This window comes from Amblyomma mixtum, chromosome 7 (genome assembly GCF_055824585.1).
Source record: "Amblyomma mixtum isolate Tamu chromosome 7, ASM5582458v1, whole genome shotgun sequence".
Classification (NCBI taxonomy): Eukaryota; Metazoa; Arthropoda; class Arachnida; order Ixodida; family Ixodidae; genus Amblyomma; species Amblyomma mixtum.
The window spans coordinates 104912439-104940137 of record NC_143018.1 but is presented as its reverse complement, the minus strand read 5'-3'; the positions used below and the strand labels follow the sequence as shown (position 1 = coordinate 104940137).

The 27699-nt window shown below is 47.3% G+C and overlaps 1 protein-coding gene across 1 annotated transcript in view; it reads right to left on the bottom strand.

Moving 5' to 3' along the window:
* Positions 1-26953, bottom strand: part of LOC149337087 (uncharacterized) — a 37406-nt gene extending 10453 nt beyond the window's left edge. The window contains exons 1-4 of the mRNA XM_089554322.1: positions 26814-26953; positions 22889-22971; positions 5420-5505; positions 1036-1125 (exon numbers count right to left, since the gene is read on the bottom strand). Coding sequence (XP_089410448.1) covers positions 1036-1125; positions 5420-5505; positions 22889-22971; positions 26814-26953 — 399 coding nt within the window. The remainder of the gene's footprint in view (positions 1-1035; positions 1126-5419; positions 5506-22888; positions 22972-26813) is intronic.
* Between the last annotated feature and the right edge of the window lie 746 nt (positions 26954-27699).

Below are 27699 nucleotides of genomic sequence, written 5' to 3'. Positions count from 1 at the left end.
CATTGAACGAGCCAAACATCGTCGCTGGCTACACCGAGGAGAGCACAACGAGAAGTGAAGTGAAATCCGATAGCTGCAGCGCTGAGATAGATAGCAGCATTCATTCAGTGCCGGGATCTGTTATTTCAGTTCATATAACATGATTATAAGGTTGTTTTTGACACACAGATGCAGTGGTCTGTTTGGTTGACTAAGTGGATAGCAAAGGAAGGGGGACGCCGACTTGCGCGGCGGAGCATCAGGTCTGTAATGTTACGGGGTTAGGTAATCAGCGCCGGTAGAGCAACTACCACTGCAGCAGGACCAAGGAATCGGGGACAAAAATTACGCGTCTCCTCCTTGCAGTCTAATTAGCTGGACTGTTTGAAAGCATCACGACGGTCAGCGGGCGATATGGGCTACGTATGCGCAAGAGGCTCAGTACAACGAATGCTGAATACACTGAATTCGGCGTCAGCATCTGACATTACCCTTTGCGGCTTAATTGACAACGTGGACAGGTAATTACAAAACACGATCGAAAGAATTCGAAACTAATTATTTCAGGCAGTTATAACGGACGTGTGATCCGGTCCTGGTAGGGCGTTAAGCAGACATAAAACAGGCTGCAGGTCATATCCAGTTTCGTTCAGCAGTTGACAGTGAAGACCGAATTGAAAGCCGAATTGATGGGCCCGTACGCCGGGCACGGTGTGATTCCCCTGGTCGACGGCCGAGAAAACAACGCACGGCTAAGCAATTGTGAAGTTGTTCGCATGCAAGACACGGCAATCTGCATCAACGAGGGCTGGTGTTGAGGGTGTGTAAAGCAATTATACCAAGTGCTACGAAGTCTTCATCGAAGAATTTTTCTTTACTCATTAGAAATGCCGACAGCTGGTTTCAGCGCTGGCGATTCTGACAGCGATTCTGACAGTGACGGCGCCAGTGGCCATCCCTGACTTCTCGCTGTCTACTCGAGCAAAAAAAAAGAAACAACAAGTAGGTCTATAAGACCCAGTAGAAGAAGATGACACTGCAATGGTCTGTACTCACTAGAAAAACCATAAGTCCGATTTCAAGTGCGAGCAGCAGAACTCGCACTTTAGCGAAGAGTATAAACGTTTCCACTTGGCCCCTGTTCCCCTGTAAAGAAAGTGGCAAGGGATTTACAAATTACGAGAATGTGTGTACTCCATGTACTGTGCAGTTTAAAAATTCCAGATCCGAATGTTCGCATATACAGGAAGATTGCGGAGAAAAAAAAATAAAGTTAAAGTACAAGGTTCCAGCTTTCTTGTTCTTCCATGAAAAAGAGAGCTTTCTGTTACCATAGGGGCAACGCGTGGTTTGATCAGCACATTGCGTCACAGAAGTTTATACTAGCTGTAGTCCTCACAACAAAGGGTAATTTCGGTCCATTGAACTGAATACGTATTCCTGAAATCAGTGCCTCGGTAAAGTGAGGCAATAAAACACAGGTGTCCTATAATGAGCTTTATCACTCCTTATAGGCATGCATTATTTCAATATGTGTGCGCGCGGCAGTGACTAAGAGAGATCAGTGTACTGAAGTTAACAGTGCTGCAATCAAACGTTCTCAACTCTTATTAGTCACAATTTTGTGGCTCAAGTAGAATGCGAAATCACATCATGCGCAGGTTAATGGCTGTCGAATTATTTAATAAACAAAGGCAGCACTTTTCCTTCATTTAAGAGGCAGCATGGAATTGTCTTGTTTAGAAAATTGTTAATAATTTCAGTCACCTGACAGGCTTTATTTATTCCTGTACAGGAGAGGGACGCAGACTAATCCATAGGCTCCGGACGACAATTCCGGTAGGCGTTAACGACTTCGTTCTGATCTAAAATCAAGACAGCGCTGATACTGCAGAATCAATGATTTAGAGCAGATGATTACGTATAAGTTCTAGTCGGTGCTTTTAGCCGTTCACAGTTCCGTGACACAAGCCGTAAAATTACATGTAGGCAGACTTTGTTCTCACATCCAAAAGAAAACGTTAAGAGAACAGGCGTTTCACTGTACGTGCTATCATGGGAGATTTTGTGTAGACGTTCAGAAAGAAATCTACAAAAGTAACTCTCACACAACAGCCCGTACATATAGGGCATGAGCCTTGCTAGGTACGTTCAACGACGGAAGGATAGCGTAGTGTTTGCGAGGTTTGGTTAAAAAAAATCTCTGTCTCTCCCGTAACCGAGAGTGGAGTAAGCATGAAATGTTTACGGGCATAACACATTGGTTGCAGATGGTACTGGTCAAAATCTTGAAATGGGTCTAGTGTTCAACACGCCACACCATACATACTGTGCACTGGTCCATGTGGACGCAGTCGCTTCCTGTGGGTGCCTGGGGAATCTCTTCCCCCCTGCCTCGTCAGGCTCCATTGCTCGGCTTAAGCAGTTGTGACGGTGGCGGCATTGCAATGCAGGACGATGCAGAAGCGTACGCGGACACGACGAGACGCAGGCCTGACAAGAATGTATATGTAGCGCGTTCGAATACTCCGCGAGCGTGTATACACCTGCCTGCGAAAGGGGGAAACGTCATGAGCTGAAACTGCAGCAGCCGGTCTTTTACATACGCGAGTGTGGGACCGCGGCGCCATCCTTGGGGACGGCGTGGAAGCACTTTTTCCGCCCAAAGCCCTTCTCGCCCTGGAGCTCCCCTCTTGCTCTAAGCAGCCCTCTCTCTTAGAGAGTCTCGTTAAATCTCGTACGGTGCCCGGATGCTTTCGTTTCAGCCCCCGGATGTGTGGAATTCAGTGCCCGGATGTTGGCTCTCGGTCTCGGCGTGACGTCACCAAACTGCCGACAACGGGAGCTAAGAGCATTTCATGCTTAAAATTGCAGGGTTTTAACGTAGTTAAGCCGAGTGGACTTGCGAAAGCACGTTTTTAGCCTAGCTGGTTCATGGTGTTGCTTTGCTAAGTCGTCACCGCGTCTGGCGCCGATATTACTCTCAGGCTAAGCTCTGATCGAGATTAAGGTGGTCTGATCTGTTCGCACAGCAGATGGAAGTTGATGAAGAGAGTGACGTGCGATGCACAACGTGAAAGTGTGTTGCCGTTTATTACGAGGTGCCGATAGCATAGTGTTCTCGTGCAGTGGCCAGAGAAGCTGATCTGTTTGGGCCGGCACGGGTTCGAATCCAAGTGAGGTAATATCAAGGTCAAGGTCAAGGCTTCAGGGATGGCCCCACTTAATCTGTCGCATAAGGAAGAACGCTTCAGTACTTACACTTCAGTCATCATCATCATCACCCCGACTAGGGAATTTTCAGGACAAATACCTCTCCCGTATCTCTTCAATTAACTATGTCCTGTGACAGCCGCGGCCACGTTGTCCTCGCAAACTTTTTAATCTCCTCCGCCCACCTAATTAATTGCCGGCCCCTTCTACGTTTGCATTCTCTTGGAACCACTCCGTTATCCTTAGTGGCTCTTCCCTGCATGACAGAGATTAGCGATTTCGGCCGTTCAGTTGATTATTAGTCGTAGTTCGAAGCAGTCGGTTGGTCGGTTGTGGGCCACAAATACGGTGTATAACTGCAGAGTGCTTTTAAAAAGACTTGGAAGGATAGCAGGGAGAATTTAACAGATAGGCCTAACCAAGGAGCCCAATGCAAGCGCTTAACTCTTTCGCTACCGCGCCATAGGCGATCGTTCGCATATGATCGATTCAAATCGCCCGCGCAAAAAAGCTAATTTTGGAGCGTTGTGGACGTGCTCCGCCATCTAGTTAGCGAGCTCAACAACTGCTCTTTCGATTGCAGTCTTGGTTTCAGTGTTTTGACATGAGGGGGCGCCGTGAAAAATAAAACTTTGAACGGCCGCAGCAGCGTCAGCCGGAGAAAATGGCGTCCGCGTCGCCGCGCGCTCCTCGGAAGCGAAAGCTGACACCGAGCACGTAGGCCGGTTTCGGTTTCGTTTTTTGCGACGAAAGCAGCGGTTATTAGTCGGGCAACAATGTACAAACGTTGGATTTCGGTTTCGGCAGCGAGACTTCGCCTCGGGAGCCTGGAACGTCAGCGCGTACTTGCATGTAAGTTCTGTTTTCGTTCGCTGAGTGTTTTCTGCGGTGCATACGGTTTGTAATTGATGACAGTGGTTTATTTTTGTGCTTCAGGGTCTTGACAACGTATGGCGAAGACAGTTTGCCAAATGCTCAAGGTCGCGTCGCGTTTTTCAACCAAGACGACAGCTAGGTGTCCATATCGGCACATCGCTGCGGATCGGCGCTCGGAGATTCGCTCGACTTCTCGACATTTTTTTTGATGCTCTTCACGGCGGAAATGATGAAGATCGTGTGCGGAAACACTAATAAGTATGCATGGATGACGATTTTCAGCAAATTCGGCGTGACGGCTCATGGGAAGACGTGAATCTGTTGGAGATTCTGATGTTCATTGGAATCATCATATACATTGGAATTGTTGACCTGCCACGACTGTATCTCTACTGAAATACCAGAATAATCTATTCTGGCCCTCTGCCATCAAAAATCATTTCTCAAAATTGGTTTTTCGCTTTTTTTGTTCTTGTTTTTTTTTGCGCGTAACAGACCCGGATGATTCAGTGGCGGCAGCTTCTATTGGCAACACTTGAAAAGTGTCCTGGCTTTTCAACCACATCGATAAAACTTATTTCATCGATCCTGATGTTTTAGAGCTTGCCTAAAATGCCAAATTTTATCAGCTGGCTTTCAGGGAGCAGCTCATTCAAGAAATCTTCGGGTATGATGAGGGAAAAGAAGTCCACGCCCCCAATCCTCTCATAGAATCTATTCAACACCAACCGAAAAGAATGAAAAAAAGAAGAAACTACAAGCTCGGCTATCAGAGAACAAGGGAGGAACAAAGATAAAACCTTATGTGATGCACTTGTCAGTCTACCTCTACTTCACATCTTCACCTCTGATTGCTCTTCACAGTGGCACCACAGTCATGACCCCTGACTTGACAAGCCATGGAAAGTGCAGTAAATTTTTCTCATAGCTGAAACTGTGAATAATGACAGCTATAAACATGTGCAACAGTTTGTATATTCCAGTTTTCCTCTAATCAAGTTCGGGCTTAGTGCAGCCGGTAATTTTTGTTTTTGCTATTTACTTTTTTTGTGTTTTTAGCAAATTTCACAAATAAATGTTCATTTACTTTTGCACACACAACTCTGGTGTTTGTTTCATTCAGAAGTGTAACTAATAAGCTACAATTTCATGCATTGCAATATGTGCTGGGTGTATTAGTTCTTGAGAAAAAAAAATTTTCTTTCAGTACGCTCCAAATCGTGCATTTTTCCGCGGTAGCGAAAGAGTTAAGTGAATCCTAGCGTTCTTTCTGGCCATACTGCGACGCCACGAAGGTATGAGCGAGCACTTTTTCCGCCTTCCCGATAAAAACAAGGTGAGAAATCCTTACGTTAGTGGCGCCCAGAAATAGAATCAGAGAAGCGACTGCCGATGTTCCATGGAAGACTGCCAGCAGGATGGTGAGGACGTTCAGTTCTGAAGAAGAAAATGATTTGGCTCATCTCCTGCAGATCTTTCAGCAGCCAGAGAGGCACTGCAATGCACACTGTAATCCCAGCTGCTTAACCGACCCCGAAAACATGGAGTGAAAAGGCGCCCATATGCGGCGCGATATCAGTCCACAGCACACGGTGCACAGGACACGGTGCACAGCACACGATGTAAGTGCAAGATCCCCAGGTCGTCGAAATTATTCCGGAGCCCTCCACTACGGCACCTCTTTCTCTCTCTTCGTTCACTCCCACCTTCCTCCCTTCCCTTACGGCGTGGTTCAGGTGTCCACCGACATATGCGCCATTTTCTTTCCTCAAAAAAAGTCAATTTAACAATAATATAAAAATAGCGAGTGCTGGGGCTTGCGAGAGTCCCAAATCGGGATAGCTAGCAACAGTAACCAGATCCACCCGGTCAAAGTCGCTTTGTACGGTTTGGTCGCTTCGATGGTAATACTCAAGAAGCGGAAGCCGGTACAGTTTTCGGCGAATGGAAGGAGATAAGTCCTGCATTCTGCTCTGACTGACTGCGTGTATTAGACTCCAGTCATACCGTGTTCTGCAACTTTATCGGCACAGGTTTGAAAAATTCTCCCGCCACAACCGTTGGCTCGTTTGTGGTGAAACCGCGCACAAAGCTTCCTTAGTGTTGTCCGTTTTAAGGCATAGTAAGTATAAAAGTGGTACTTGCCAGGTTTGGTCACGCGAGATGCGAAACAAGAAGCACCCGTGTTGAGTAGTAGTAGTAGTAGTGAAAACATTTATTTTCTTTTTTTTTTTTTTTAAAGGAAGAGTTAGGGAGTAGGGGGATGGGGTTAGATAGATGTGGAGCTTCAGTGGTCGGTATTCCCTAGTCCAGGATCCCGTTGGCCTCCGCCGCTGCCTTGGCCCTCGTCACCAGCATAAGCTGTGTGCTCGGGTCGGAGTCAGCCAGGAGGGCCTCCCACTGCTCTAGACTAGGGCTATTTACCTTTGGTAGTAAAGGGCTTTTTTCGCAGCCCCAGGTGGCGTGGTACGTTGTGGCGTAGCCCCCACACCACACGCACTCTTTCGCGTATCTGTTCGGCCACATTTTGTGATACATGGCTCTGCTTGGGTAGGTGTCTGTTTGTAGTCGTCTGAGCGTGGTGGCCTGCTCTCTGTCGAGGATATCCGCCGGAGCCGAGTACTTCTTGCGCGCTCCCAACAACGCCTTCATTGCCTCCCCGTAAGATTCTGGCGTGCTGAAGGGTTCGACCGGCAAACCCGCCCTCCGGTTCGTGAACCCTCGGACAACGGTGTCTGCCATGAGATTTCCCTCAACCCCAGTGTCAGGGACCCAAATGATGGTGTGTTGAATGCTTGTGTTGTTTGATCCATGTCTGTGTTGTTTTTGTTCGAAGAGGATACTCGCGGCTTTTCGGCCGATCCTTCCATCTCTGTATGCCCTTGCTGCAGCCTGAGAATCCGTCGCTATCCAGTAACTCAGTCCCTGCCGATTGGCTTCAGTCAGGGCTAGAGCTATGGCGATCTCTTCCGCTGCTTGTGTTGTCCTTGTGCGCACTGATGCACCAGTAACTATATTCCCATTGGCGTTCACTACTGCTACCGCCCTAGCGTTTTCCTTCGTTCTGTACTTGGACGCGTCAACATACAGAACCATCTGTTTTTTCTTTAGGAACCTGTCCAACTCCAATGATCTCGCCGCCCGTCTTCCTTCGTGGTTCTTGGGGTCCATGTTTCTGGGCACTGGTTTAACCAAGAAAGTGCTCCTAATTTGGCTGTCAATGTCTGTCTTGTCTTCGCCCTCGTCTTCTGCCGGGTATCCTAGCTTGACCAGTAGTGCGCGGCCAGCGGCTGTTCTTTTAAGTCTTTCCATTTGAAATCGTGCCGCCGTCATCGAATTTCTGCCGAAAGATACTTGTGGCGCCATCTGGCATCGCTGAAGGAAAGCGCCGCGACGGAAGCGCCCAGGCGAGCGCTGCAACGAGCGCGGCGGCTTGCTTTGAATGCGTCGTTCGGGCCAAGTCGTCTGCTTAAGCGCGTGAAATATTTTTCGGCCAACGCATTTTTAAAACTATCGTAAACAAATTAAATGAGTTGACGGTGATTTACCAATAAAAGATATGTTCTCCATTGTCTCGTCGTATTTCTGCCGTCTGCTTTCGCGGCGCTTTCATTCAGCGATGCCAGATGACGCCACAAGTCTTTCGGCAGAAATTCGATGACGGCGGCTCGATCTCAACACGGGTGCTTCTTGTTTCGCATCTCGCGTGACCAAACCTAGTAAGTACCACTTTTATACTTACTATGCCTTAAAACGGACAACAATAAGGAAGCTTTGTGCGCGGTTTCACCACAAACGAGCCAACGGTTGTAGCGGGAGAATTTTTCAAACCTATGCCGATAAAGTTGCAGAACACGGTATATCTGATTATTTACTCTCACGGCCCACGTATTGAAGAGGGAAGAGAGTCACATAAAATGCACCAAGAAAGCGCAAAAACGATCTAAAACTTTAGTCACGAGTGCGCGAAGACAGATTCGGCAGCATGGAAAGCGCAGGGCAATATCGTCCAACTACGAGCTGAATAGCAATGAAAATTCAGCAAAGGCTTTCAGGCACCTGCTTCCAGGTGTGCGGAAGGCACACGTGCTGAACAAGCCATAATTTCTTTCGTCTTCCTCCATGCGTCTCGAGCACCTCTTCAAAGATTGACATCTCTCCAGAAGCACCAGGTATGCATGAATTTGCTTTGCCTAACGCAGTGGCAACGATATGGCCAGGAAAAGTGCTACCACTTAAAGTGGAACAGGAGCGACATTTGCTTAACCGCAATTTAACTGTTTATTTAGCCTGATTGTAATTGTTTGCGTGAACTGGAAATGGCCGTCGCAATATCTGCATGGCGCAGAAGCGGCTGTAATAAAGAAGACAGGGCATCAATTTGTGAACCCTAGAACACAATTTATCATTTCGAAGACTTTCATTTAAGCTTATTGTTACGTGACCCAAGGCGAGGACGACGCAAGAACGACCCGGGCACAGCGCACAGGGCGGGAGCCCACAGCCCGCAGAGAGCAAAAAAAGGGCACACAAAGCCGAGAACACGCGCACCACCGAGACACTTCGTTCACCTCGTCTTCGTTCAGAATATCCGTCGCAATATTTCGTGGTAATGCCTCCTGTAAGGGATCGGTAGTGTACGCGGGGTCATCGGAACGTGGCTTGGGGCGCTCAAAGCGAAGCGTCTCCTTTCTTGGAACGCGGCCGCTCGCGAACGCGCCGGGAAGTACGGGTGTCCCCCGCCCCGCGGTACCGACTCGCGCACGTGCTGGCACGAATGTATATTTGTGTTCGTTTTTTTATTTTATTTTGTGGTAGAGAGGGTCGTCTACCTTGTAAAAGCCGGAGGGCTGGCCATGCCCTTGAAGAGCCAAACATGTTAATAGTGCAACATGATTGGAAGTTACCGAATGTGGGCTGGGCCTTTAGGGCTTTAAAACCGGGCCCCGGAGCTGGAAGCGAGGTTCTGCGCTAAGGTGAGATGCTACGCATCTTCGGCTACGCCGAGTAGGGGCCTCCCCTAGTATTAGCCAGTTCCGCCTTTTTGTTGTTTTGTCCTTTTGCTGCTTAATATGTCTCAAGTGCCTTAACTTGTATATGCTGTAAATATCTGTATATAAATCTTTAAGTTTCCCTTGATCCCTGCGTGTGAACTCATCGTAAGACCGTCTCTGACGGGGCACCTCTGGTGCGAAGGAACGCTTCAGTCCGAGTTACCAACCGTTTCTGGCGGGGCACCTCTGGTGCAAGCAAGGAAGATAGGGAACCCGTGAAACTTTACTGGCGCAGTCGACAGGATCCTGCGGCCATCGGAAGAAAGCGCAGGAAGAAGACTGAAGACAGGGAGAAAGGTGACGGTCAGGCAACAGCAGCGTTCGAGAAAGGACCTGCGGAGAGACGGCGGCAAGTACGCAAGGACGATGGCAGTAGTCCAGCGACGCGGGACTGCGTCCGGTGAAGGAAAGCAGTGCGTCGAGAACTCGACGGTCACCGGCGGGTCGCAGCAAGTGACGACAACGGGCACAGCACCAGCGGCGTGCGACAGCTCATCGCAGCGTCCGGGGGAAAGTGGCGGCGGACTGCGACGCCAAGGAGCTGGCAATGCGGATCGACGCATCGAAACTGTGAGCTTCCTTCGTCGCATTGTTCGCGTCCCTGTGCATGTGTTCGAGCCGGTAGGACAGTTTAAGGGTACAGAGGGTGGTATGGAGAGTTATCTATGCCGGCCCTCACTCGATGTGAGGTACCAGGTTGAGTTAGCGAAGGCGCGGTTAGCGGACCGTCAGGCTCAGCTTGCGAAAGTAAATGGCGGGAAGGCGATGCTTCGCGAGGAAGAACCTCAGGATGTTAAGTATGTCTTGAAGGTTATAGAAGCAAGACGCCAGCAGGTAGAGCTCGAGATCTCTCAGATCAAGGAGAGTAGAAGAGCCAGTCAATCAGCCAGGGAGAACTGCTCCGAGTCCCGAGAGGTGAGCCGCCTGTGCTGGAAGACAAAGAATTATGCTTGTCATGCACAGGTCAGGGAAACAGCAGTGAGGACGCTGAAAGCAATCAGCCGGTATGCGGGAACGCATCTTTGTTAGGAAAGGCCGCAAAAGGTTCAGGAAGTGAAAACAGGATTCCTGAAAGACGCGGAAATATCACAGCTTTTCCGCCACCGCGGGCGGCTAGCAAAGAACAGGAGCAGCCCAATTCTCATGATCTAGGGCCAATCGAGACCAAGGTGTCCGATAACAAACAGGACAGCGGTGGAATTCCTGCAGGCTGTATGACTAAGATTGTGACCTCTGACGCGGAGCTAGTAACAGATGAAAATCTGGCGTTGCTGCAAACCCACACTGTGTCCGCCATAGGGCATGAAGTGCCCCGTAGCGTTTCTGGTGGCAAGAGCCCTTCATCCGAGGCAAAGAGCGGAGGTGGGCCTGCTGGGCCGACCGGGCAGAGCGCCGCACAGTTGTGGAACGCACCTGATGTGTGTCCGGCCAGGTCATTTGAGTACCCGGAAATGAGTGGCGACTTGCCGCAAGGCAAGCTCGGGTCAAGCGACGGCGAGTCAGCTCGTGCAACAGACGATGCCACTAAGCCGGCCAGCGTCTATCAAGCAGGGAGCGGCGATTTAAATGTTTGCCCGTGCAGGAAAGGTGCAAATAGCTCCAAACGCTTTAAAGTACCAGGGGACAGGCGCATAGCCTTCACAGTGAATGTCGGCGCGTGGAACAGTACGTTCCGTGCTGCGGTACGCCAAATTATGTTCAGCAAGGCCGGCCGCACTGTTACAGTTGAACTAGGCAAGAGATATGTTCCTTACGCAGCACGCGGTCCGTACGGGCGCGCCGACGAGAGCGTGCCCTTAGGGGCGTCGCATGGCCAAAGATTTGGACCTATAGAGGATCAGGACGTGTTTGATCCTGGAGGACACCAGCTCTTGAGCTCTTGCCCCGCTGTGGCATCAGTCTAATGAGCGTAGCGGACATTAGGCGTTAATCGTGTCGATCGAGACACGTGTTGGCTCGAAACGCACACAGGGACGCTCGGCGCGACTAAGGAGGCTCACGTGGCCACTTACGGAGGTCGTGCGAGTGCTACTGAACGCTCCAGTTGCGAGTGCCTGTGTGTGTGTGTGTGTGTGTGTGTGTGTGTGTGTGTGTGTGTGTGTGTGTGTGTGTGTGTGTGTGTGTGTGTGTGTGTGTGTGTGTGTGTGTGTGTGTGTGTGTGTGTGTGTGTGTGTGTGTGTGTGTGTGTGTGTGTGTGTGTGTGTGTGTGTGTGTGTGTGTGTGTGTGTGTGTGTGTGTGTGTGTGTGTGTGTGTGTGTGTGTGTGTGTGTGTGTGTGTGTTTGTGTGTGCTCGTTCGCGAGCAGGACGAGGGTGTGTACTTGGAGGTGGTGAACTGGGTGCAACCCACCAACTTGGACGCCGTGTTACGGCGCACGGCAGGCATGCCACTGTGTGTATTGGAGTGTGCATTTTTCTTTTGGTTTTGTTGGTGCAACTGGTCGCAGCGCGACAGCTTGGACTTCGGTCAATGCGCTGGATTTAAATGTGTGAAACGCGCATTTGAATGTGTAAGTTTTGTTTATGTTATGTCACCTGAAGGGTGGTTTCGTGTCAGACACCTATCCCTTCTGTTTGTAATTCTAAAAGTGGCATTTGAGCCCTTTGTAGAATCTTGGGAAGGGCGTGTAAGGGATCGGTAGTGTACGCGGGGTCATCGGAACGCGGCTTGGGGCGCTCAAAGCGAAGCGTCTCCTTTCTTGGAACGCGGCCGCTCGCGAACGCGCCGGGAAGTACGGGTGTCCCCCGCCCCGCGGTACCGACTCGCGCACGTGCTGGCACGAATGTATATATGTGTTCGTTTTTTTATTTTATTTTGTGGTAGAGAGGGTCGTCTACCTTGTAAAAGCCGGAGGGCTGGCCATGCCCTTGAAGAGCCAAACATGTTAATAGTGCAACATGATTGGAAGTTACCGAATGTGGGCTGGGCCTTTAGGGCTTTAAAACCGGGTCCCGGAGCTGGAAGCGAGGTTCTGCGCTAAGGTGAGATGCTACGCATCTTCGGCTACGCCGAGTAGGGGCCTCCCCTAGTATTAGCCAGTTCCGCCTTTTTGTTGTTTTGTCCTTTTGCTGCTTAATATGTCTCAAGTGCCTTAACTTGTATATGCTGTAAATATCTGTATATAAATCTTTAAGTTTCCCTTGATCCCTGCGTGTGAACTCATCGTAAGACCGTCTCTGACGGGGCACCTCTGGTGCGAAGGAACGCTTCAGTCTTCGAGTTACCAACCGTCTCTGGCGGGGCACCTCTGGTGCAAGCAAGGAAGATAGGGAACCCGTGAAACTTTACTCCTCCTAACTGTGGTAGGTCATTAAAGAGCGGCTCCTCATTATAATAGTGGGCGGAGGAAAGTGACCTTTGACACTCTGACACAAAAAGTGTTGCGGGTGCAAAAGGGAAATACCCAGCAAATGGAGCAACCGTGCTTCATCTGCGACGAGGATAGCTTATTTCGGTACCACGCACGTACAAATACATACACATGGACGCAAATATCGCAATCAGCCTGATTCCGCCCTTTGCATTACCAGTGGTGACGTGCACAGAGCCGTCGATTCCGCCGTGTTGCGACATGACGAAGGCGTCGTGCGGCGCCCTTAGCTCCGACGACACGCGTAGAGTCGTTCCCTTGCGCGCGTGGCTTTACTGGCCCGCTTGCAGATGCAATCGCTTCCGCTCTTAGACAAAATTGTCGAATATTACAAATTGGTTTTTGAAGAAAAGAAAAGGCGCAGTAACTGTCTCCCATCTCGGTGGACACCCGAACCGCGCCGTAAGAGATGGATAAAGGAGGGAGTTCAAGAAGGAAGAACGAGGTGCCGTAGTGTAGGGCTCCGGAATAATTTCAACAACCTGGGGATCTTTAACGCGCACTTACATCGCACAGCATGCGGGCGCCTCTTGCGTTTCGCCTCCATCGAAACGCGGCCACCACGGTCGGGTTCAATCCCGGGAACTCCAGCTCAGTAGCCAAGCGCCCTAAACACTCCACCACCGCGGCAGGTTACAAAATTATTCATTAAAATGGACTTTAAGCCCATGATAAGTCCATGGTGCGCACACCGTGGGTGTGGGCGAGGCAGTAATTTTGTCGTTAATTTACAAAGCCTCAGCCATAATTTTTTTCATTGCCCGGGCAGGGGGTTGTGCTCAAATATGGGTATTAGTGCAGTATTTTATAATGAAGCTTTCTTTCTAATGGACATCTGCGCTTTTAGCTAAGCGCGTTCCTTCCTTTGGGACGACAGCGCGCACGTACCGTGAATGCCCGTTGTGCCTTCTCCTGTGGGCTGGCACGAACCCGCGTTATGTGGGCCCAGCACATCTATGCACGACTGCATCCCATAACTTTCTCCACATTGCTTTAGCCTCAACTTGCCAGTCGGTCTTCAGTGCTTTACAGCCATAGCAAGCACGGTTCAAGTGACCAGTCCCTTGAATACGAAGCTTTGGTAGCCCTGCATCCAGTCTTGTCACGTCTTTAGCACCTCGCTGCTAAGTTTTTCTGACAGGAGGTTTCGTGCGGCTGCCATAACACGGCAGTAAACGTTAAATGGGTGGTTCTCCCATTTAACGTGGTGGACAAAGGCCTGTCCCACATCATTCCAATTAACCCTGTCCTCAGCCAGCTGCGGCCACCTTGTCCCCGCAAAACTTCTTAATCTCATCCTACCATCTAACTTTCTGCCGCCCTGCTACGCCTTCCTTTCCTTGGAGTCTAGTCTGTTAGTCTCAAGGACATCTAGTTATCTTGCCTTTGCATTAAATGCCCTGCCCAAGCCCACTTCTTCCTCTCGATTTCGACTACGATGTCGTTGACCCGTGTTTGATCCGTGACCGACTCTGGTTCATCTTGTCTCTTAACGCCACAGCGATAATTTATTATTTCCACACCTCGCTGAGCTGTCCTTAAGTTAAACCCTTTTCGTTAGCCGCCACGTTTCTGTACCATAGGTGAGCCATTAAGCTTAGAAAACTGAGCTAGTTGGTTGCTAGTACGATTGTGAGACATTCCAGCGGCGAGAAAAGACACGGACGAAGCTAGAGGAGGCAGGACGAACGCCGGACCAGGACAGGCGTCCGTACTGTCTCCTCTAGCTTCGTCCGTGTCTTTTTCGCCGCTGGAATGTCTCACAATTGTGCCACAGGTGAGCACCGGTAAGATACTGCTGTTATATACTTTTCTCAAGAGGGATATTGATAAGCTGCCGTTCATGATATAAGAGAAAATGACAAAGGCGCTCAACCCCATTCTTATTCTTCTAGTTATTTCCCTCTCATGATCCGGATCTGCGGTCACTACCCTTCCTAAGTAGACGTATTCCCTTACCACTTCCGACATCTCGCTACCAAATGTGAATGCTGTGCCCCTCCGAGACTGTTGAACATTAACTTTTGTTTCCTGAGTATTATCACTAGAACGACAGCACTGCTCTGCCTGTCAAACAAATTTCATTTCATTTAATTTATTTTACCCTCAGGGTTTTCGCATTACAGAGGGGGTGGGACAGTGAAGAAAACAATACATAGATCAAAAACAGGGCTATATATACGAACAATATTGAAAGATCCTAGACAGAGGACGAAAACATTGAGAACAAAAGTACAGGAGTAAAAAGAAATAAAAGGATTACAAAAAAAGAAACCTTATATAGTCTATATATGAGTAAACAACATATCACAATTGGTCTGATTCTAACAGTGCGAGTAATTTGCTTTTAAAACGCGCAGTGTCGCTAACACAGGTGGCTGTGGGTGAAAGATTATTCCAGTCACGACATGTTTTAGGGAGGAAGGAATTAGAGCAGGTCACTGTGCGGCAGTGTGGAACAGCTACTTTTTGATTGTGGTGAATGCGACGCGGGATGAAAGATGGTGCCTTTACACAGGTGGCTTTCAGGCAAGGATTGTGATAGTAAATTTTATGGAAGAGGCAAATGCGTGAAAGCTTACGGCGAGTGGAGACTAAGGGGAGTTTAAGATTAGATTTCATTTCTGTTACACTGACAGTGCGATGGTAGTTTCCAACGATGAAACGGACGCTTCGGTTCTGCACGGCCTCGAGTTCATTTGTTAACGTGATGGTGTCAGGATCCCAAATTGAACATGCGTACTCTAGTTGCGGACGAATGAGTGTAGTATACAGTAGCATTTTCAATGAAGGTGGAGAGGATGAAAAATTCCTGCGGACATACCCTAGCATGCGGTTAGCCTTTGAAGTAATGAACCTGATATGAGCTTTCCAAGAAAGGTTAGAACAAACATTAACGCCAGGATACTTGTAAGACGAGACTGGATTCAGCTGAGTGTCGTTAATAAAATAATCTAGGCTCGTTTGCTGGTTACGGGTTACGCGCATGCATTTGCATTTAGATATGTTTAATTCCATTTTCCACGATTGACACCAGTCATAAGTTTTATTTAAGTCTGTCTGTAGCTGAATAATATCATCAGTGTTATTAATTACTCTGTAAATTACGCAGTCGTCGGCAAACAAGCACATGTTAGATGAAATCTTTTAAGGTAAGTCACTGATGTATATTAGAAATAATAACGGGCCAAGAACCGACCCCTGGGGCACACCTGAATGACTGGCTCTGGTGATGAGTCGTGGTTATTGGCGAAGACGAACTGAGTACGGTTACTAAGAAAGGCACGAATCCAATTGAGTACATTAGGGTCAATATTAAGTTGGCTCAGTTTTAAAAGTAAAAGAGAATGACTGACTTTATCGAAGGCTTTTGAAAAATCTAAGAATAAGCAATCAGTAATGAGTCCAGAGTCTAAAGAAACATGCAAGTCGTTAGTGAAAATCATTAACTGCGTTTCACACGAGAAGAATTTGCGAAAACCATGCTGTTTCGGAGTAAAGAACTTGTTTGATTCTAGGAAATTAACAAGATGACTAAATATGATGTGCTCTAGAACTTTACATGGAACGGAAGTAAGTGATGGGACGATAATTATGTGGATCTTGCGTTTCCCCTGATTTGTGCACTGGGATTACTTTGCCGGTGAGCCAGTCATTAGGAAGGGTGTGATGGTTTATAGACTGCGAAAAAATACAATGTAGTATAATGGAAGAATATTCTACGGTATTTTTCAAGAATTTAGTACTGAGGCCATCGATACCACAAGAGGATGACATTTTAAGTTGGTTAATAATGCCACGAATTCCTTCTGAGGAGATGAAGATGGAATCCATTGGTAAAAAGTGATATTCTATGAGCGAAGGTAGGACGGAAGTGCCGGTGGGGCTAGAGAAGGCTTTGATAAAAGTGCTGTTGAGAAGCGATGCGCACAGGTGGTCAGGAACTGGATCCCCTTCCAGGGTAAATAGTTGTATGGTGGTATTTCGTTTGCCTTTCACTGTGTTCCAAAACTGCTTCGGGTCATTGCTTAGCATAGCTGGAAGAGTCTGATTAAAGAAGGTAAATTTGGTTGATTTTAATGCCTTTGAATAAGCCACTGCAGCGGCTTTATACGCGGTCCACCTGACAGCAGAGTGTGTGAAGCGAGCTGTCCTGAAAAGTCTTTTTTTCTTATTGGAAAGCCTATTAAGATACCTGTTGTACCAGGGTGCAGCACTGTTGCTATATACCTTTTTGATGGGTATATATTTATTTACGAGGTCAGAAACTTTAGATTTGAAGATCACCCAGTTACGATGTACGCTACGGTCGAGATAAACACTCAAAAATTCATCTAAAAATAAAGACATATTGTTATTAATAGCCTGGAAGTCAGCCTTGCTGTAATCTCTGATGTATTTGAACTGCTTACGTGAGCGTGATAGGGGTAGAGAGAGGTTGAAGTTGATTATCATGTGATCGCTTAACCCAGGCAAATGAATGATAGAAGACACGGTGTCTGGAGATGATGTGAGGATGAGATCAAGAATGGATGAGGCAGTGGCAGTGACACGTGTGGGGAGCTCAATAAGTTGCGGTAATCCGAAATCGGAACATATGTGAAGGAAGTGGTTAGAATTGGAACACGCAGAAAAAAAAACTGGACTATCATGATTCCACTCAATGTCTGGGAAGTTGAAATCTCCTAAAAGAAAAATGCTCACATCCGGAAAGCGCACAGAAATTGTATTGAGGCAGTCGTGTAGATCTTCACAGAAACTAATGGGGCTTGACGGTGGTCGATAGCAGACACCAATAACAATTTTCTTAAAACGGAAAGTTATACAGCACCACACAATTTCTAAACTAGTCACTATGGCAACACGAAAGCATTCAATTCGGTCGTTGACAGCAAGTAAAACACCGCCACCTTGCCTTTCATATCTGTCACATCGAAATATGTTGTAATTTTTTTCACAAAAAAATAGTTCACTGTTGGACACGTTATCAGACAGCCATGTCTCTGTTAAGGCAATAATATCAGCGCTACAATCATTTATTGATCATGTTCTGCGCTTATCTCCTGAATGACTTAGCAAGGCAACGTTATCAGCGCATCGCAGATTACTTAAGTACGCTTTTGTAACTCTTATCCCCAACTGTTCTCAATCCAGGCCTCTGATGCCTCCTTCCCGTCTCCCTGCATGACACCTTTCCTCATTGGAATTTTATTGCTGACTTCATGAAGGAGTACGGCAGCTGCGCAGTCGTTATATATACCAATCTTCCGGTATTTTAACATAAGGCTCTTCTACACCCTGATTCCGCAATTCCTGCATGACTGCTGAGGTTACTACTAAGTGAAATGCTTTCTCGTAGTCAATGAAGGCTATGTGTGTGGAAATGTAAAGACTATGTGTAAATGGTTTGTGGTGTATGTGGGTTTAACGTCCCAAAGCGACTTAGGCTATGAGGGACGCCGTAGCGAAGGGCTCCGGAAATGTCGACCACCTCGGGTTTTTAACGCGCGCTGACATCGCACAGGGCACGACCCTCTAGAATCGACCGCCGCAGCCGGGATATAACCCGCTTCGTTCGGGTCAGCAGCCGAGTGCCATAACCACTGAGACACCACACTGGCACTGCTTTTAGAATTGACCCGGGCCAAGGTCAAGGTGAAAAGCAATGGCACCATGATGGACATGGCCACCATGCTGAATCGTGGTGGCCGTCGTATACTCCCTGTTATGCGCGGTTTGGTGAACTGATGTTGCTGCTATGCTTTCTCATGAAGGTCAGCCAGGGACAAGGACAGCACAGACTCGGAGATCGACTTTTGCATATAGTAGAGCTATCGCTATAAAAATTAAATATGAGATTAACGCTACGCACTCGATATTTTATATTTTTTCCGGTACCTTGTTTACTGCCCCATTGCAAGCTTTTGCTGCTAAAGCGATCGAACATTTTTTTCGGCAAATTATTTTGGTAATGTATGCACCAATGAAACATCAGCTTTTTAAAGATGGTTTCATCATTGCGAGCATCATAACTCAGACGTTTCAGATGGAATGAGCCATGGCTAATTTAGGCCCACAAAACATGCTTTAGAGTTCATCACGCCATCTCAGAGATTTATTTCAGTGCTGCGTTCGAGGGCAGCATACAGGTACATTTTTAAAGCGAAAGAGTCATTTCTATGTCTTTTCAAAAAGGCTTACTCGGAATCTTTTCACCCTAAAACACTGAAGCCTAAAAAAGCTAGAAAACCTTGGATAACCAATGCACTTCTGAAACTAATCAAGCAAAAATATGCTCTATTCAAACGTTTTTTGGACACAAGAGACACGTGCCATCTATCCGGATTTAAGTAATTTCGGAATAAGTTAACTGCAATCCTTAGACAAGCTAAGAAAGATTACCTTCATAGGTTGTTTAATCCTGAAGCTATAAAGCGGACGGACATCACGTGGAGAAACCTTAGCGCAGTGCTTAACATTGGACGTCAGCATCCAGAGGGCGTACGAGAATTGATCGTTAATGGGGAACTTTCATCAGGCGCGCATTTAGCAAACGCTTTTAATAATTATTTTGTGTCCCTAGTGAATAGTTTGCACGATCCTCGCTCCGCAGAGTACCTCAATTCCAAAACTTGCGATAGTGCTTTTCTGCATCCAACTAGCGCCGAAGAAATTTGTCTCACGTTCTCCGCTCTGCGAAACAGTAAAAGCTGCGATATTGATGACCTGCAAATACGCCCCGTAAAACACGTTTTAGATCAGTTCAGGTGTCAGAGGGTTTCAATAAATAACTGTCTTTCAGATAACTTACCCATTCATTCTGGTGTACCTCAAGGAAGCATTCTTGGACCTTTGTTATTTAATATTTACATTAACGACATAATAAATATTGACTCCACTGCCCAATTCATCAGATACGCTGACGACACTAGTCTGTTTTTTACATCTGCTTGTGCAAGGGACCTGTTGGCTCTTGCGAACGCTGCTTTAAGCGAACTCAATCGATGGAGTTCATTGAATTCACTGTCTATAAATAAAAGCAAGACAAAGGCTGTACTTTTTCAGCCTAAAAACAAAAATGTCCACATTGACAGCCATTTGCAAATGGGTTCCTCGGTTATCAACATTGTGCCATCCATTAAGTGCCTCGGGGTCGTATTTCAAGAGAACTTACTTTGGAATCTTTGTACAGACTCAGTTGCTAACAAAATCGCTCGTGTTGTGGGAATACTAACGAAACTTCGATTTTTTCTTCCCTTGAGCGTGAAAAAGCTGCTTTACAACTGTCTCTTCCTGTCCCATCTGAATTACTGCCATTTAGTGTGGGGAAACACCACGATGTCTAAAATCACAAAACTTTATCTTTTCCAGAAGAAAGCAGTGCGCGCTATCGCTAATTCCTCATATGACGCTCATACGCAGCCTCTTTTCAGTGCCCTTAACTTACAGCCGGTCACCTCCATATATCGTAGTATTTTACTCAAGCGTTTCACTACTGCCAAAAAACAGAACACCAAATTCTTCGAGCATTTATCTCTATTGACAATGAGTTCTAACATTTACAACACACGTCACAGAGAAACATGGTACGTTCCTAAAGCGTGCACTAACTACGGTCAACAAATGTTACGCCACACACTGCCATCTTTGTTAAACTCGTTAGAAACTTGATAACAACGTATCTCTCCTTTTATGGGCTCATTGTGTATTCCTTTTTTTGTTTTCTTTGCTTTGCTGTAGTATACACTGACGCCATGAATGCCTTACCAATTTTCATTGCTTGTTAGTAACTTATTATTTATGCTTGTGAATTTCAAAGCTATTTATTTGTGTAATTTTATGCTATTCGCTTTCTGCTATTTAAATCCTTTCAGCAATCTATCATTGATTTTTCTTTTTGCCCGTATGTATTTCTGTTATAGAATGTTCACTAATGCTTTTTTTTCGTTTATCCATTATTGTATCTTTGCGTTCTCTTTATTGTGCATAGTGCCATTTCTGTAGGGGGTACAGACCCCGTCAAGCCAAATCCATTTGGCTTTTTGTCTGCACTCCCGTCATCTGTACATGTATAGATGCAAATAAACTTGAATTGAATTCAATTGAAAAAAAAGATATGTTTCTGAAAGCTCAGCCATGACAGTGGCCATACGAAGAGCTTAATGCTCACCGTGTGTCAAGTAAGCCAGGCATTCCATACCGTTCGTTACCTGCACAGAAAATGAAACAGAAGATTTTTAGCATGGACAAAGCGATATGACCGACCGTGAGGTGCGAAACGAAAACGCCCACAGCCGAGCAGTTTTGTGTAGAAGCAGCCATCTCGCATCCACTAAAGGACCGGGTTCGAATTCTGTGCCTGTACATGGAACCTACAATGTTCTAAAGAGTACACATGTCCACTGGCATGGTGATGAAACCTCCAGTGCGCAGAGATTGAAATTAGTGTTCAATGCTCCTCTCTACTATTCTTAAGATGGGCAAAGACCGAAATTAGGATCCACTGCCCATCTCTACCATTATTAAGATCACGCTACACACGAATGGCGCCGAGTGCATCAGACATCTTTCAAAACCTCCATCACAAGTCTTGAAAGATACCTGGTGCGCGCAGAGTCCTTCATGGATATATTCATTTGCAACTGCATATCCGTACGAATGCATTTTTTTTTTCAGAAACTTCGTGAACTGTATGTATGCTGAGGCCTAACGCATCTTTCCAAATTAACGTAAGGATTGGACATCTCGGTTTTTATTTGTTTAAATTCGGGGGACTTTTTTTTCAGTGTTTACCTCACAACCCAGTTTTCTATTTTAATAGTCGAGAATTATTCTATATCGCTGAACCAGAGGTTCTTAATTACCATAAAATGTTGTATTTCTGTGTGGTGAAAAATTACTTTGGTGATTGATATTTTTGTCAGCACGTGAAGTCAATTTACTAATAATGAATGCACAAATGAGTGTTCTTATAAATGGAAGTCATGACAGCATTGCACGAATGCAACAAACGTTGCGTAATTGATCCCTCACGCAAAAACTCAAGTGCAAATTTACCTATAACAACTGGGCTATGATATAAGCCATAAGAGTAGCGCAAAACCAGGACGACGGACAAAAGGGGAGAGAACACATACCAACAACGCAGGCGCTACTCTTATGGATCAATACCGACTTGCCCAAATTTCCACCCTGATGATATAAGCGTTGGGTTGCTGAGGTGGGTTGAGCGACAGGACGGAGCCTGACGTGGTCTCCGTTTTCGACGGCACTGATGGAACTGTCGCTGAACAGCCGCGGTAGACAGTGAGCTAGATTGTTTGATACCCTCATACATAGTTTTACGTCAGTGTCCTTACGTGCAGTGGAAAAACCTTGTTATCCATGCAACTGCGCTAAGCAGGTGATGTCAGTGAGAAAACAAAGATTCACTAGCAGACTGTGGGGAATTTGGAGTTTTTCAGTCCAAAACGCACAACCACGCTACTAAACTAACAGTACAACTATCTCTTCATGTCCCTGGCTTCTGTACTTTCTTAATTCTATTTTTTTCTGAGTGCACCTCTATACTCAATGGTCAGATAGCTGCGGCGTGCGTGTTAAGGATACTGACACTTTCCGGTTAAAACCGGATTCGGAAAATTGCATGCGCCGTATTTATCGTTTTTTTTTTCGCTTTAAGCCAAATTCCAACTCCTAATTATATACACCCGAAGTTTAGGACAAAAGGGGAGAAATCTGTGGTGCTCCAAAATAATGCAATTTTAAGACTGAAAATTCGGGCATTTCAGTTTGGCCATCCTGTAGAGAAACATCGCACAGTATGAGCATCTCTCAAACTTCTCTACATCCCGATAGATGGCGTGGACATGCCACATATCACAATGATATCAGGTACTGATCCTGATTTAGCCTTTTTGTCGAACAAAGTCTAGCCTGCTGCGGACAGGGTGAGCCGAAAAGAAGACGCCCCTGCCCAGCCCGGGCAGATCGCCTCCGTCTCTGCTTGCAAGCGGCCTCGCCCTCTCTCTCAGTTCATGCGCTATGCGTTTGTGTAACCCAACTCCGCCGTATTTCTGCGCTTTCTCGACGAGCTGATGTTGTGTTCTAATTCTTCCAGCAATTGCGTTAGCGAATTTTTCGTAACTGAGCTAACTGGTTTATATTTTCTAACCCAGCATCACGCTTTTCAAGTACTAGTACCACACCAGCATTCGTTCAAGTTGGAGTGCCATCTGCGATCACTGTACACTTTGCATGTAGAGCTACAGGCCTATATGCTGACTGTGCATATAAGGCTTCTTCCTACAAAATCTTTCACTTGTTTTTGTATCCAGTTTTCACGTCGGGCTGCCGCCTCCACGCGAAGAAGTCACAGTTGACAGAGAAGCACTCACCAGGCAGGACAGAGACAGGCAGACGACCTCGAACGGTGTCTCGCAAATGCACATGGCAGCGTCTTTTTCGGCAGGACAGAGCTCTGAAAGTAATTGTAGGGCTAGTTAACCGAAAACAAAAGGGGAACTCGGTCAAAAGCATACCTAGCGGCGCTCAGTCTATGTGCATCTCCAACTTCAGCCAAAATTTTCCAAGTACTGCTCACATAGCGGTTCACCTAGTGAGGTTTGTTCCAATGTATCAGTCTATTGTTGTTGAGCAAGATATGTGTTTTTACTGGTATATTGTGTATTACACATCCATAGGCTTTTTGTACTAAGAGTCAAGATTTCATATCAACATGCAATCTGAGACGGTAGAAAATCAACTTTTTTTTAAATCGTGCAAAATACATTACTGAACAATGCCACTACTAATAATTTCCTTGCGTCCACTACGTAATTGACCATTTAAATCCCTCTCTAAAGTAGCTGAGTATCGGTTTCAGCTGCCCAAGGGTGTCTGTGAAGAGATCGCGGTCACGTGAAGGATATAGAAACAACAGTATTATAGCTTTTGTTAAGTCACTGCCATTACGGGCCCTGGGGCAGGCTAGCATAACAGTTTAATCTAAGAAAAGAGGGAATCAGCGATTACATTACACATTTTTGCATGCCTCACGTGGTCTCAAAGGTACTTAAGATGTTAAAATTACTTCATCGGGACGTCACAAAGACGGTTCGTGCGTATATATATAAAGTCCCATCTGGGATTGACGGTTTGCTTCTTGCGCTTTGTATGAGGAACACGCTTGCTGAAGCTGACATTCTGCAGAGTAATTATCAGCCTTTTGCTTAGCAGGGTGCATGCAACCTAACCTTACGTAAGAGAATTCGTACTGAACACTATAGCCCTATGACGGCAGGAGGGTGGCCAGTCAGCCTGGCTGCAACAAGACAATTCGGGAAGGCTGCCGCAGCAGCGGCGTCTGCCGTAATAAGAGAGGAATCTAGCGACAAGCATTATGTCCGTAAGGTGAGCCGAGCCGGCATTTGGGTTGCTTCTGTACAACTGCAGACCACTATAATCGCTAACTGGCCGTTCATTGCCTAGAGGGACACATGGTTTCGAGCTAGTGAGCTACAGCCGTGTACTATGGCCAGTAAAAGTTTGTGATGCGGGTGTTCGGAGAACAATTTCGGCACAATGATGACTGCAAATCACTCGAAATGTCCGAAGGTATAGGGGTACTTGCGTGTTCCATCCACTGGTAATATTACCAGGGGTCTGGGTCGCCAGCCACCTCTCATATTCGCCACCAGCTTCACTACACCCACTGCAGGGCAAAGGCCTTTCCTATGCCTCTCAAATTAACCCGCTGTGAACCAGCACTACTATAATTTTTTTTTTCGAGAACACGAGCTGACAGACATTGCTGCTGATATTACATTTATTTCGCTGTATTACCAGCCATCTCAAGCGTAGGCAGCTGCAACGCCACCATTCACATCTAGCGGGTAAGCCTTGTCAAGCATTTCATAAATTCGCTAGTGAACAGTATCTCACTTAACTGGCAATCACGCTGGCCACCGCACGTTTCTTGTCGGTGCTTAGCGCACCAAGGCACACTGAAATGCTGACAAAATTCGTCAGCACTTACAGCTCAGCAAAAAGCAAAAAAGGGCGAGAAATTTCAACGAACTCACGGTTTCCGGTGCGTTCTCGCTGCCGTCTACTTCATCTTCTTCCACTTTGATGCGTGGTTCTGTTCATCGCGCAGCAAAATTTTGACGGTGCAAGCGAGTGGCGTGTGAGCGAAAAAAAACCTTTAATACACAGGATTGGATTGGAAAACATTTATTCCGTCAAAAATGCAGATGCAGACGGCCCGCGCTAGGTGGCCACAGGAGTCCACTGACTTCTGCTCCGCTCCAGCCTGGTTCACCAGGCAAATCTAGTCTTCCGGATGTGGGCTGGACGGCGCCGCCTCCTATTCACAGATGTTGAGCTATAGATTCTCGCAATATCTCGATTGTTCTGGCACGCCCATTCATATAATTTAAGTTGAGCCGAAACACTTCTAAATGCTAAGGAAGCTCTACCGAAAATCGATAACGGTTGAGTTTGGAAAGCCGTTTATAATAATGGCTCCCATAATGAAACACTTCACACCACGAACAAGGCAGGAAGCCGTAGCGGTACGTGCAGCTTCGCGAGACCTCTCACTGAAAGTGCTAATGCCTTCACTTAGTCCTTGTATGTACAGGCATGAACCAAAGTCGAGAGACCATGGTACAGAGCGCTTCGAACTCTGGCTCCACCACGGGACTTCCTCGCCTCCTCGCCCATCATCCTCCTTGCGCGTGTACCGGATTCTCTCTCACCTGGCTGGGCGACGATTGGCTCCCCCTCTCCATTGCCCTTAGAAACACGTTGAGCTTTAATTTTCCTTGTATTTTTTTTTATTTTTAGTTCACACCAGTTTTCTTCCAAGCACGGCAGACAGCCAGACAGACAGCCATCCACCCAGCCAAACAGGAGTCTAGACAAGCAAACAGACAAAAAGATTTATTTCGCGAGAGAATTCGAGGCAAGCAGGCCTCCCGGGTGTCCGCTCGACTCCAATGCCGGTCAAGAAGTTCAGGTTATGTTGGTTCTTGGCGCATTTGGCCTGTTCACGATGATCTGTCTTGCCAGGTCCATTGAAAGTGGTGAGGTCTCCCAATGCTCCATGGTTCAGAAAGGCAACTGCCCGGCGGGGTGTAGGGGCGCCGGACATGACAGGAGGATGTGGGTAATAGTGGCCTTAGGGTGGGAGCTCAAGGTGCATATATGGAGGGTACCGGCGGAAATCTGGAGAGATGGGCTAGCGCAGGCAGAGTTTGCGTCTGCAGGCGACGCCAGATTGGCTGTTCTCTGGTGATGAGGGATGGGTGGTGTGTCCGGCTGATGAGGCGCTTCACGTGGGAGTTTGCGGTGAGCCAGCAAAAGAATGCATACGCTGCTTCGAGAAATACCCCACGAGGTCCATCGATGGCCGGCTTCTAGACCCTCGGGATAGGAGTCGGCGACCTCGTTGCCTAGATTTCCCGAGTGCGCAGGCACGTACCCATTTTTAACAGAAAGGCTCCTTCCTGGAGACGCTTTTTCAAAAGGATTTGCATGAATGTATGCTCGATTTCTTTTTTCTAATTCTAAACATATACTATTGGCCGTACATTGTTTATGTACGAGGCTGCAGGTGCATGGATCTACTTTATGGGTGTCATACGATCTAATTTTGACTTCTGTGCCAGCGGCTGGTATCGCAATGACTTCCGGAATCTTTTCAAAGGTTTTTAGATATTGATATTGAGTATCCTTTTTCTTTTTGAAACCCCTGCAATTCAACTGTATAATTTGTGGCCTGTGCTTATTTCTCTGAGATTTAGACGCCATTTCTATAAGTTTTCCTCTAGCTTGGTACTCCATTGGCGTGCCGTATAGGGCACAGGTCTGTCGCTACGCTCCCCCAGCTTCCTGTAAATTTTGACCTCGCAGGCGCTCAGCTGGCCCTGTAACGCCTCCATCAGAGGTTTTATCATACTTTCCATTATGTTCTCAAAAGTATTTTCTACTTTCCTAAGCAGTGTTGCTTCTAGCGCTTTCATTTGTTCTCGTACTATGTCCCTATATCCTGCTCCGTTAGGCGTTGACGCGCTCCGTATTGATTGCGACTTGCCTCGTTCGATGACATGGGCTCTTCGCCACTAGTGTCGCCTTACTCTTGTAACGAAGACTCCAAAAAGCTACACTGAGTTCTTATGCCTTTAATTTCTTCCCTTAGTTGCTCTATTTATTGTTTATGTTTAATATTCTCCGCTTTTAGCGACTGCAGCCAGCGAAGGAGGGCGGCGGGGGGCGGGGGGGGGAGGTGGAACTAGTGAACCTTGCCGAACTGCTGACCTTGTTATGAGCGCCGGCAGATGGAGCAGCGTTCGTTTTACCATTTCCGCTGCCAAGCCCCCCCTGCGCACTTCTGCCTCCTTCGCCTCCTCCGCCGCGTTGTTACTTGTGTTGCTGCTGCCCACCCTTCGATTGGTCATTCCTGGATCCTCCCGAATTATTACCCCTTCTGCTGTAGCCGCCGCCGGCGGCCGCCCCGTGGCCGCAAGGGGCGCCGAGCTTCCGATGTCTGTATTCTCCGAAGCACTGCGCTGATCCCGTGGGATGGGTTTCTCCGCAGATGAAGCAGATGGTTGCGCATTCGTGCTCATCCCCTGATTTGGTATCCCCGCACGCCGGGATTCGCTCTAGGTCTGGATTGGGGCAGACGTCCATTCGATGGTCGACCGCTCCGGGGCTTTCCTGTGGTAGCGGAGGAGTGCGGACGTGCGTCGCATGGGCTCCGCAGATTTCAATCCCCACGGACTATCTCGACCCACTGGGCCACCAACTATTTGTTGGATCTGAAAGAACTCACAAGCTGGATCACCCGGACACCGGTTTCAAGACGGTAGGACCATTTTTGGCAATATTACCGGACTTTGAAGCCCCGCGTGGCTCGGGCGACTTTTTTGCGGGAAACGCTCGCCGCTGAGCCTACTTAGGCTTAGCACGACTACGGGCGTTCGCGGGCAGCCAGGCCCGCTGAGCAACCGCGATGCAGCCTGGAACCGCCTCCCGCACCGCAGAATACAAAAAATTTTGAGCCCTCAACGAGCAGAATAGCCCCGAATTTGCTAGAAGCACAAGAGATGGACGACGCGTTCCTCGACATCTCCGACTCCGAGAATTCGGCAGGCGGGGGAATCGAGGAATCCGCCATGCAGGAGCAGCAAGACACCCAAAA